The 13,128-nt window shown below is 41.0% G+C and overlaps 1 protein-coding gene across 8 annotated transcripts in view; it reads right to left on the reverse strand.

Moving 5' to 3' along the window:
- FGGY (FGGY carbohydrate kinase domain containing) overlaps positions 1–13,128 on the reverse strand; it is a 531,195-nt gene that overhangs the window by 82,352 nt on the left and 435,715 nt on the right. For all 8 annotated transcript variants that reach the window (XM_058303505.2, XM_058303502.2, XM_058303499.2 and 5 more), the window contains 2 exons: positions 7,733–7,853; positions 3,131–3,225 (listed from right to left, as the gene is read on the reverse strand). In XM_058303505.2, coding sequence (XP_058159488.1) covers positions 3,131–3,225; positions 7,733–7,853 — 216 coding nt within the window. The remainder of the gene's footprint in view (positions 1–3,130; positions 3,226–7,732; positions 7,854–13,128) is intronic.

Consider the following 13,128-nt stretch of genomic DNA (forward strand, 5'->3'; position numbering starts at 1 on the left):
AATTTTCCCATGTTTCCCCGTATTCCCATCACCTTGCAATAGTGATGTACATCTGCTCTAGCTCACAGAAGGACTCTCTTGCATTTGTATCCTTAACCACAATTCTCAACCATCTCTGGGTTCACTGTTATTCAGTCCCTAGATTATTCTTTAGCTTTCTTTCTATTGACATTTACTTACCTAGACTACCTTTTTCAGTCACAATCCCATTTATAAACCAGTTGTTACTCACTATAATGTGTTACTATCAACTCTATCCATCTCCACACTTTTACAGTCAAGTTAATTAAAACTCTGATGATATTACCTCACAATCTGTAACAAATATTCCACCAGGGTGTGGAGTTGTATGGGAAATCTACACATCTGTATGATTGTTTTGCAAGTTCACAATAGCTGTAACAAAAATACATTAAAAAAAATAGTATGGGTTGGGGGAAAAAATACACCAAATGTAAGTAAGATAAGGAATATAGTTGGTAGTAATATTTTGACAATGCTCTTGCTTAGTTTGTAACAAATGTTTCACACCAATGCAAAGAGTTGGTGGAGGGGTGATGTATTAGACCTGTGTGATGTTATGTATGTTTATTTTGTAAGAGTGCAATCTTTACTATACACTTATTGTTTATGTGTGTTCATGTATGAATGATATACTTCAATAAAAATAAAAAAAAAACATTAAAAAAAGGGAACAAAACAAGCAAGCAAACAAAACAAGCAATGGAGAGACCAGATGACATTATCTGAGGAAATGCAACCAACATAGGGGTCAAGATTACACGGATTCTCTCAGGCAAGTAATAACAAATAAAACTCAGGCCTCTCCCTGCCAGGGGATCTCTTTACTAGATTATAGTATCCCCTAAAACAATCAGGAAAGGCTACAAACTTCCTTGGGTTGAAAAGGAGACACGAGTTTGTGTTAAACATGCTATGAGCCTTGAAGCTACTCAAGTCACCAATTCCAATATCTGATCCACCCCATCTTATAAGATTCCAAAAGATTAATGGAAAATCTCATGTAATGATGATGTCAGTGTGAAATTAAGCTTAGTTCCCATTTAGGGGAGGATGTAAGTAGAATCTCCTTGGAGGTGGGAACCCGAGTCTTGACTAAAGACATCAATGAAGTGCCATAAATCATGATATGAAGTATCTGAGGGAGCAGCCCTATCATGTCTCACTATTCTGTTTGTGCTACAGGTTATCTCCTGATTTGTAATGGATGGCATTTCTTTTCAGAAAATATACCTTTGACTATTTCAGATAATGAAGCAAAGAAGCTAAAAAATATTTTAAAAGCGAAGGACAAAAATTTTAAAAAGCAACCAAATTAGAAAAAAAAAAGGAAAATCTGGATAGTATATGGCCCAGAGGCCTTTGTTTCAATTCTGGATCTGTCCTTACTAACTGTGGAGCCTTGGGCAAATTATTAAAAATCTCTCTGACCCTTGGTTTCCTCATATATAATACAAGAATATAAATAAACCCCAGGGATGCTGTCAAGATTAAATGAGGTAATATATAGAGTAAACACCCCTGTTGTTTTATTTCAGCTATTATAATTTATCCCAGGAAGGTCAAGGCATCTAGTTGGGAGGATAACCTTGCAAGGTGATATATTAAAATTTTAAGTGATAAGTCATTGATATTTCAATGATAAATAAATATTTCCATGTGATGTTTTTAAAATAGTATCAGAAAATCTAGAAAAAGATGAGAATCCAGCTATACCATCTTTGTGTAAAAACTTGAGTTAAAATCCATAATCATTCATGAGTGGATTCAGTTCCTTGGAAGAGATGTTTCACAGGCATCAATTTCAAAGATTTGGGCAGCAAAGTGTACAGATTTTAGAATCAGACTGTGACATCTGTATTTTCTAACAGTGACCCATAGTTTTTTATGCCTTCTGATCTCTGTTGCCCATTCTCTCTGCCCATGCTGGGTTGTTATAAGTATCACAGAGATCATATGAAAAGTACCTAGCACAGTGCCTGGTAGAGAAGAGGGTCAAAAGAAATTTAGAAATAGACTCTAAATTACTGGTCTTGAAGTAGAAAATCTGGCTTCTAGTCTTAACATTGAGACATTGGGCAAGTCATTTAAGCTCTCTGAATCTCAGCTAAACAAACACCTCTTAAACTCTCAGTGGAGACATGGGAGCCATATTTCATGGTTCCGGCATTTATTAGCTGTTTCAACTTAGTCCAAATTATTTAACTTCTTTGTGCCTCAGGGTCCTCAATTATAAAATGAGGATAATAGAGCTTTGTAAGGACTAAATGTGCTTGCCAAACTCATTAGTGTTATCGATTATTACCAAAGGTAAATAAAATCAAGGCAGAGAACAGCATGGCAGGGTCCTGATCCGTAAGCCCAGGCAGTCTGATTCCAGAGCCTGTGCTGCCTCTGTACAATGCTGCTTTTCCACCTTTTCCTAAACCTGTTGTTTTATTTTAAGATTTGCCAGAAAACCCTACTGTGAAATGTCTTTCACAATTGGTGGTAGGAAAGCTTTGACTCCCACCAGAAATTAGTATGTTTCCTCTTTTTGAAAAAAAAGAATTATGCAATTTATCATGTGTTCTTTTTTGTTTTGGCTGACAGGAAGCTCAGAGCCAAATTACATGCTCAATCACAGACATCAAATTTTTCTTCTTCCTTTATCTTTGTTCCTTATTTTCCCCTTTGATTCCTTTTTTTTTAAATAACAATTTCATTTGTGTCTTATAGAGACCTCCATGGTATTTGGAAAACAGTAGGTTTAAATTAGCAAGTAAAAAATCTGAAATATACATGAAAAACTTGTATTTTGAGCCTTACCTGTTTCCTAGAAGAAAAATGGCCAAGGAGAAATTTAAAGGGAAAACTTTTAAGAGCTATTTTAAAGGAGAAAAAAAAAAAGTCAACTGAAAAAGAGAACCACTGACACTAACAGAGGCCAAGTCAAATGAAAACTGCAATAAATATGTCTGAGGCTAGAAGCGTTTGTGCTTTCTCTGGCTGGAACCTATCATTTCTTAATTATATCCTGTATGTGTTTTGTAAGATGTGAGCTGTTGTCAAGAGAAGGACGGCCTCAGACAGGGGAGGGGCCGTGGTCTGCCCCTTGGTCCTCACATACCTGTACAGAAGCGAAATCCCCTGAGGCACAGGCACCTAGAATAGCAGCGCCCACAAGAACAGACTCCACCTCTTGCGACAGGACCACAGGCATGCCTGCACAGGACAAAGCCACACCTGGGTTAGGGAGCAGGGCCAGAGGCAGACCAGCAGCAAAAACACCTGACGTCAAGGCAGCAGTGCCCCGCCCTCCCTTGCCCCCTGCCATTCCTCATTTCTTGGGATTACCTGGTTCTAAAGGATTTTACTATCCCTGCCTGCTGGTGCTGTAGTTAAGAGGCCCATGGGATCCAGCACCACATATATCAACTCATGAGAGCCTTTGCCCAGGTTTTCCAGGCTTCTGCTATCTGCTACCTGCCATTTGGTTCAAGTTCAGTTCAACAAACATTTATTAAATGCTTTGCTAGGCCCAGGGAATACAGAGATCAGATTGTCCTCCTATTTAGGTATCTAAAGGGGAGATGGATGAGAAAGTGATAAAGGCCACGCAAGGATTTGGTTCTCTGAGATATATTAAGAAAAGGGAAGTAGTAAGAGAAGCTGTGACTAATCTCCCAATAGCTTCCTACCTCTCCCGGAGTACAAGCCAAAGCCCTTATAATGGCCAACATGACCTTGCAGGATCTGGCCCCACTTCCCCCATCCTGATCGTCTCCTTTCCATCCAGCCACACTGCCTTGCTTCCTTGCAATTTCTTGAATGTGCTTCAGGGTCCTTGCCATTCGGTGTGGAACACTTCCTCTCAGATGTTCATATGGCAACTCCCTTATCCTTTTCAAGTCTGCACAAATGTTACCTCCCCAATGAGTCTTCCTTGACCCTCTTCAAGTAAGTGGGAGTCTAAATGATGAGTAGAGGCCTGGTGGGCAGGGACTAGCACTCTGCATGCACACTCACAGAGTTTGGGGGCTCATGGTTTAATAAAAATGATGAAGATTAAAAGAAGTAAATCAGGTCTCTTACTATATATACATATTGATCTATTAATCAGGAGATGGCAGCAAATTCCACAAAGATAAGTTCTGTGGCCAGACCTGTAAAATCTCCCTCTACTCAAGATAGAAGATATTTAAAGACATGATTTATTTTCCAGTCTTTTCTGGGAAGACTTCCATGATACACCCTCCTCTACAACACTACCTACCTCCTATCCCATCTTCTTGCCTCAGGGCTGGGCCAGCTGCCCATCCATCATGGACAAAGGGTGATGTCCTTTCCCCCCACATCCTTATGGTTATTGGTCCCACCCTTCAGAGCCAGTGCTTGAGATTTTGCCAACAGGGACTGTAGGATGGGGGAAGGGGGAGATACTCTTGGTAAAGCTCTGACTTGGGTCTGTTACCTGATTCCACCAGTGCTGTGATCGTCAGCAAGTTATAAACTCTTTAGCCTCAGTTTTCCCACTAGTAAACTGAGGATCAAAATAAGACTTATTCTAAGATTTGTTTTGAGGATAAATAAGAGAGTGTACAGGCAGTGTTCAGCACATTTTCTGGCCCATGGTAAACTTAAGGAGATAGTGGATGCTACTGTTAAAATTAATATTGGTGGTGGGTGAAGCCTTCCTGCATGTACTTAGCCTGGGTCAGAAACTGGACTAGTGGTGTTGAGGATGTGGGGAGGGGTAGCACAGGTTCCCACCAACATTCCAGGGGGGAAGGAGAAACACCAGACCATACTGAAGGGCTGTGCTGGGCAATCAGGAGAGAACACCACGTGCCTTTCACAGAATCCCAGGAATTGGGTAGATAAGCATCTGGGAGAATGGCCTGCCTGGGCCACATGTGCTGCTGGCCCCTTGCCCTCTCCCTACGTCCTTGACCCTTGACTAAGCTCCTGTCAGTCTCAGGTTGTGTTGCTGCTCCTGGCTCCAGCCCCTACAGGCATAGGGTGGGAGTACAGTTACTAGTCCCAAGGGACTTCCTGGTTGCCTGGGGTTACCCTACATCCTGCCCACACCACTCTACCGAGACTTTTTGTTCACCTCTTCTCCAGTTAACCCCGTTTGAGTGTGCTATCTGTTTTTGGGCTGACACCTCCCTCCTCTGGGTCCCCACTATACTCCTTCTGGACGTTGGTCATAGCACCAAGAGTACTTTTGTGTGTGTGTGTTTTGTAATGAGCCTCTTGGCAGGCCATTATTCTTTTTTTTTTTGCATCCTCATGCCAAGCTCAGTGCTCAGCATACTGTTGTGCTCAGAGAATGTTTTTGAGTGAATAAATGAATGAAAAAATGATTAAAATATTGAATAAGATAGGAAGAGGGAACCCCCTACAGAAACATCCAGTACTAAAAAAAAATTTAGAAGAGAGAACATTTAGTCCCAAGTCTGTGGGGGAAGCCTACAATTATATAGTACACACTAAGGCTTTCTTGAAACCACAGTAAAGTAAACGACTAGGGTACACAGAGGCTTTCCCTCCTCACGTACAGGGCATTTTTTCTGGTTGGCAAAGCCCCAGTCTCCCTGCTTGCTTTTAGCAGGCTGTCCCCAAAATTGCTAAGATTCACTTAAAATAAAGTGTTTTTCTCAAACATACTTCCTCCTCTTTTGCTTGGGGCTGCCTTGGCGGAAGAAGTGAACTAATATTTATTGAACACCTACTTTGAGCTTGCTGCTCACAAACGTGCAGGCATTTATTCCTCACTATGATCATCTCCATCTTACAGAATAGAGAACTGAGGCTCAGAGGGGTAAAAATAACTAGTCCAAAGTCACAGAGCTAGTCTCTTGCTCTTTCCATCACTCCATACTATCTCCAAAGAATATTCCAAATTCAGTTCTGTTTTTTACATGGATTTCTAAGAATCACGAACCAAATCAGGAGATACTCTCTCTCTCTGCAAGAAAACTGGAGCAACTACAATGTTTAAAGGCTCCAAAGACATTACCTGCGGCTTGAAAACGTGCCTTTTACAGGGACACATGCAAATGTGTTCTTTTTTCTGAGTGCTGGGTGAAGGAGAGGAAGCTCCTTTGCCTGGAATGTCAACTATTTAATCTGATGCATTAATGAGTTTTGCAGAACCCGAAGCATTTAAATAAAGGCAGATGCACTTTGCCATAGCTTGTCAGTCACAGGCTTCCAAAGGAAGAGGAATTCCAATCCAAAGAAAAGGTCTCTTTGTCAGGAACTGTAACTGGCCCATAGTTTGTGAGACAAAGGGTTCCAGTTTCAATTGGAATCCAAATAGCGATTAACAGTCTTTTCATTCAAAACTGGAGGAGAACAGTTTCTAAAGCAAAACTTTCTGTGAAGCCGCTGCACCCCTTTGCTTCTGAGTCTGCTCAGATACAGTAAGGTCTGGACAATGATCCAATTTCTCAGAGGAGGCTGTGAGTGCCCTGGGTCACTCATGGTCACCATGCTCTCTGGTCCTTGTTTTCTGTTCCCTTGGGTAATATGTTAGCCAACTTGATTTATACCTTCCCTCTTTCATCCAGGTAAGAAGTCTTCTTGGTTATTTGGAGGTTGGATATTGGAAAGTCACAGAACAATTTTAAATCTGAACCTTATTGGAGCCAGTTAACGGAATTTTAGATAAAATGCAGCTGTAGTTTTTCCCCTGGAGAAAATAATGTAATTTGGGTGTCTTTTTATTCCTTTCCTCTTTCTGCCTTGAAATGACACACCTGCCCATAGTTTTTTTTTTAAATAGCAATTTGACTTTTTTAAAAAAAGATTTATTTATTTCCCGCCAGGTTGTCTGTTCTCTGTGTCTATTTGCTGCTTTGTCTGCTTCTGTTGTTGTCAGCAGCACAGGAATCTGTGTTTCTTTTTGTTGAGTCATCTTGTAGTGTCAGCTCTCCGTGTGGGCGGCGCCATTCCTGGGCAGGCTGCACTTTCTTTCGCGCTGAGCGGCTCTCCTCACGGGGCGCACTCCTTGTGTGTGGGGCTCCCCTATGCGGGGGACACCCCTGCATGGCACGGCACTCCTTGCGCGCATGAACACTGTGTGTGGCCCAGCTCCACACGGGTCAAGGAGGCCCGGGGTATGAACTGCAGACCTCCCATGTGGTAGACGGACGCCCTAATCACTGGGCCAAGTCCGCTTCCCAGCTCAGCTCTACATTCTTCCTCCAAGACAGCTTCACTAACACTTTCTCCAGACCACTTGCCCTGTGCTGTCATTGGTCCCAAACTAGAGTGCCTCACTATGTTTCCACAATGCCCTGTGCTTTCCTGACTCAGAATCTTGTACCACTATAATTAATGTCTGTTAGCTGTTTGCCTCTCTAGAATATGAGCTCCTTGGGGGCAGCGATCATGTCTTACTCATTTCAGGATCTACTGGATCAGAGGAGGTACTCAAAACTGTTGAGTAAATGAGTGAGTTAGGTTCTACCCCCTGCTAACTGCTCTCATCTCACTTCTCACTATCATTCAGTACCTGGATATCCAAAGAGGCCATTTCCCCAATTATGACTACAAACTTCAAAGTTATTTTAAGAGAAAAAGAAAAAACACCTTGAAATGTATATATTCAGAATAAACTGGCACACCCCCACGTCCTCTGATTCTCAACCTTGCTGAGAACTTGGCCAGCCTGTTTGCTGCCAAGCCTAAAGTGACCTTCCTTCCTCCTCCCCAGACTTACCAGTAATGTCCGCATGCATTTGCACAAAAAGGGGATTCTTGCTCAGGCCCCCACAAAGGAAAAGAGTACGGATAGAGTGTCCTGCTGCCTCCATAGCCTCTATAATGAGACGGGTCCCGAACTTAAAGGGAAAAGCAGAAAAAGGCATCAGTATGATAATGGTAGTAAAGATACCAAACATTTGCTAAGCATCTACCAAGTGCCAGACACTGCACTAAGAACTTTACATATACTCCATCAGAAAGCTGAGACTCAGAGAGATTATGTGCTTTGATCAAGTAGTAATTAAGCTGTAGAGTGGGAATTTCAACCTGGACCTGCTTGACTCCAAAACCCTTTAAAGTAAAAAATCATTTGCATCTATCAAGAGAAACGGACAATGTTAACAGGGTGAATATTAACAGTTCGTTATAACAAATATGTGATGAGGGTCTATATGACCTATATGATAAGCCCTATATGAGGTACTGGGAATAGAGTGGTTGGCAAAACAGGCACAATGTTGTTCTGGAGTTACCAGACTCAGTGACACTTCAGTCTTCTTTAATAGATAGGAAATAAGATGTTTATTTCTGGGAAAATGTGGAAAGAAGACACTAATTACATAAAGAAAGACATAAGACTCTCAGGCTGGCAGAGAGTTAAAAAATTACCTTTGTTATTATTACCTGAAGCCAGGTAATAGTCCTCTAATAATGACCCTTCCAATCTGAATCCATTCTCAATTACCCCTTAATGACCTGGGATGATGTGGAAATCACATGCACCAGTTGGCTTAGGGCTTCATATTTTCATTTCAGAACTTGTGACTTAATATCTTCCTAAAGTGCATTATCCTCTTCCTTGTCTTCCTAAGTATATGAAACTCAACACAAATCTTAGGTGTTTAAGAATAAGACATTGCTGGGAGTGGATGTGGCTCAAGTAGTTGAGCGCCTACCTCCCACATGGGTGCCTCCTGGAAAAAACAACAACAAGCAAAACAAACAAAAAACCAGCTCAGGGAAGCTGATATGGCTCAGTGGTTGAGTGACAGCTTCCCACATACGAAGTCCCAGGTTCATTCTTTGACTTTCGGTACCTAAAAAAAAAAAAAAAAAGACACTGCCCTTGGGGTGGTTGTAGTGAATCTTACGTACAATTTTTCAGTTTAAGCCAGGACACTTGAGTTGCTGAAAATCATAATTTATTTGGCATACAGACTGAAAACAAAAAGATGAACTGTGGTTTGGCCTTAAGGAGGCAGCTTCCTGGTGATGTTTGAGAAAGTGGCTCCAGAAAAAAGGAGGAAGAGGTTTTCCACTCTAGGGATTTGGATATTTCAGTGGATAGATATCCTCTGAAATGTTTACAGGTCTAGCCATTCCAGAGGATAACAAACAAGGGAGTGAAAGCCTCAAGTGGAGGGAGGAGAAGGTCAGTGGAGATAAGGAGGTCTAGGATCTGAGAGGCTACCATCAAGAAGGTGGGGTTTGGGCTACAGAGAAGATGGGTTTTAGTGACAGTGTGGCAAAGTTGTTGGGAAGTTGGTACCCAAGCGCACAGAGAAGAAGAATGTAGTTCAGCTTGAGGGCATGAAAGATGAGAGGTTTACCAATTTGGAAAGGGTCAGGATATTCACCCAGGCCCTAAGGGGGATGGAATGCATGGCCAGGGCAGTCATCTTTGAAAAGGTTACCTGCAGGGTTGTCTCCCTTATATTTTGGGTTCCTCTGGGGGAGAGAGTGATCACAGGGTGATCTGTGTACCATAAGACATAAAATACTGATTGGTGTGGAGGAAATGATGAGGAATGGGGCAGCTCAGGAGCAAAAGGCACAGCAGTTCCTACCCACAGGTCTGTAGAATTTTTAAAGCTATGCATGAATCTGGTAAGAATATGGATTAGGTGAAACTTGGGCCGCCAAAGATAACCCACAGATGTAATGTGTTTAAAAAAATTAAATCATGTTGTATGGTATAAGGCCAGATCCTGCTTATTGACTAGTGCTGATTACCCCCAGATGTTCTTTCTTAAGCTTTTTGGGGGTCATGAACCCCCTTGAGAATATGATAAAACCTACTGACCTTCCCAGAAATAAAATTCACATGCAAAAATGTATTTTAAACCATTTCAAGAGGTCTAGAGATGCCCTTAAGCCTACCATGGGCCATTTGGTGCCCCTGGCCTCAAGGTAACACTTGTCTATCCAAGGTGCAGATATCTATAGTAGCTAAGGGCATGGGTTTTTGAATTTTAAAAACCTAGGATGACATTTAGGCATTTCACCTCTTTCTTGTATCAACCTTGTACCTAACCCTTCTCAGATTCAATTTCATTTTTAAGGTGGGAAAAATAATACCATATTCATTCAGTTGGAAATGTTTTAGATTGTGAGAAATGTTAACATGCAAAAAAAAACTTGTTCCTAGATGTGATGAAATACAAAATACCTACAAGATTGCTGTTGTAAACAGCATATGCAAAACCCAGAGGAGAGTATCAGTACATGGAAGGTACGTACAAATGAGAGCTATTCTAATAATTAGCTCTAAGCTACACACCTTTCTATGCACTTTAATGTCATATCTAATCTTAAGACAAACTTGGAAACTGTGTATTGTTATCCCCACTTTAAAGAGTTGGTAACTGGGGCTTAGAGAAGTTATATAATTTGCCCAAGGCAATACAGTCTGCATTGGGGAGTGGGTAAGTGGCCTACCAATTTGCATGAAATGCCTTGCAAAACTGTTATTTCTGATATATCTAAACCAGGGACACGGTGTACACGTGATGAACAGGCCTGCACAAGGATAATACAAAGCACATTCCCTGGGTAAAGGAAAGACATGATCCTAATAAGAGGTGCTCCATTAGGAGGGGCTGTGATAGCCCATTTCTTGCCCATGTGGCAATGTCAGAGAGAATTTTCCACTGGGGCGGGTGGTTAGTTACAGGACAGTCCCTTTCGGTGTCTTGGACTCCAATCTGTGAGAAGTTCTACTTTCCTTATAATGTCCCGCCAAAGGGCTTTGTGCTAACATGATTTTGTGCTTACCTTTCTGGAAAAAATGTTTTCACAGAGAAATTTAAATTAAAATTAGGCTAGTCCCCTGGGAATGTACAGAACAAAATGCAAATTGAGAGACTTCAAATGCAAATAGTACTTTTGAGGGTCTATTCTGAAAAGAAAACTATAGGTGGACAGGCTATGGATAAAGATGGATGTTTGACAGGTCTTTCAATTAAGCATGATCAAGAAAGAATGGTACTTCATGGAAGGTTTTGCATAGTCCCAAGTTAACTTCACTATCTCTCCTTAACTCCATTCTGTTACTATAAAATACCAACCACAGATTGAAATTACTATATATGATTGTATTACTATATATATTAAGAGTTTGCTTAACTTTAACCTATCAACAAGAAATAGGTGTTAGGGCAATGCTCCAGGACAATGGGAGAATTTTTTTCAAATTGAACATCCTGGGAAAATATGTTAGTAGAATGCTTAATTTAAAATGCAGCACACCCAGATATTCTTTGCAAAACAGACTGAACCCTTCACAATTCAATAGACTCCACAATAAAGCTGTAGCTAAAAATCTCTGTCTTGAAATGTCTTCTGTTCATGGTATTATAAAGGTCATTAAGACAATGGAGAAAATAAATATGATAGCATTTAATATAAGTATGGCCTGTTAAATACAAGATTGATTTTCCAAGCGTGTGGACTTGAGAAAATGTAACTGACTTTTCCCCCTCCTTCCACCTACATTAGCTCTAACCTCATTTATACATTCCTGGACTTCATCTGCAGTACTCTTACCAGGAAGAAGACTTCTGTGAGACAATCCCAAGTCCAATGTTTTCTAAGATGTTTAAAGTAAAAACTGTTCTTGGGAATAGTTGAAAGCTTATTTCCTTCCAATACATAGCTTTTACAGACAGACTAAAGAAAATACAGCATGGTGCAGTGGAAAGAAGAGGAGCCTTGGAGTGAGACAGATAGAGGATCAAATTCCAACTACCACACACGAGCTATTTGGCTTCGGACAGTATTCTCTCCCTAAAAGGGGGACATTCCCACCAACTCTAAGGGTTACTGTCCTAAGCCACAGGTCAGTGAGATGCTCAGTTTGGTGCCTGGCACAGAGTTGATGCCCAAAAAAATACCTCAGTAATTACCACTGATATGTGATGGTACTCCTCGGTCTGCCCATTAGCCTTGTTCTTGATGCCCACCTCTTAGCATGTACTCTGAAGGGTACTCAGCTCTGATTTTCCAGGATTATTCCTTTCAGTGCAAACATTTCATGCTACTGAAAGACTTTTCATACAATAACATTAACAAATAAGAAAATACTTTACATAACTAGTTTTATTTTAGAAAGTTATGGGTTCAAATCCCAGCTCTGTCACTTACTAGTTGTAAGACCCCGAATAAGTTAATTAACTGTGCTGAGGCTTTCTAAAATGTGGAATGAGGATTATAATACCTACCTCATAAGGCTAAACCAGATAATATGTATAAAGTGTTTAACACAGTGCCTAGCACATAATAAATAGCCCTAAATATTTATCATCATCATCATCACAAAGCAGGATGGTTAAATAATTATCTTTACCACTGATGGAACCTTTTGTTTTCCATTTTCATCTTAAAATCCACTCCATTTTGACAGATGTCAGACTTCTCTGCTTCTGACCAGGTTTCCATGCATAAAGCAGTTTGATTTCACTGAACTGGCCAAGATATTAAATCAATAAAATAGCTACTTAAGAAAGATACAAACTGGTTTATAAGCTAAAAGGACTGTTTAATATAATAAGGTTGGCTGATTTCATACTCCTATGCAGTTGTATTAAAGAAGGTATGTTCCTTTAGCAGTTGGGAAGTTCTGCTTTCTTACCATATATGGCACCTAGACAAATCTGAGCATAAGTAAAGCACTTTGCTGGTGATATGGATAGAAATTACATAGTTCTATTATTTGAAGTGAAGAGATTATGAAAGCAGTTATATGGAGAAAAATAAATTGAATAGCATGCAAATATGTCCATACAGCATTAACAAACTGAAAACACAGAAGTGTGATCTTGAAAAATCAAATTTGAATCAAAATATAGTGACCATGGGGAGCAGACTTGGCCCAGTGGTTAGGGCGTCCATCTACTACATGGGAGGTCCACGGTTCAAACCCCGGGCCTCCCTGAGCCGTGTGGAGCTTGCCCACGCGCAGCGCTGATGCACGCAAGGAGTGCCATGCCATGCTGGGGTGTCCCCCACGTGGGGGAGCCCCACATGCAAGGAGTGCGCCCTGTAAGGAGAGCTGCCCGGTGCGAAAGAAAGTTCAGCCTGCCCAAGAATGGCGCCGCACACACGGAGAGCTGACACAACAAGATGACGCAACAA

This window comes from Dasypus novemcinctus, chromosome 9 (genome assembly GCF_030445035.2).
Source record: "Dasypus novemcinctus isolate mDasNov1 chromosome 9, mDasNov1.1.hap2, whole genome shotgun sequence".
Taxonomy (NCBI): domain Eukaryota; kingdom Metazoa; phylum Chordata; class Mammalia; order Cingulata; family Dasypodidae; genus Dasypus; species Dasypus novemcinctus.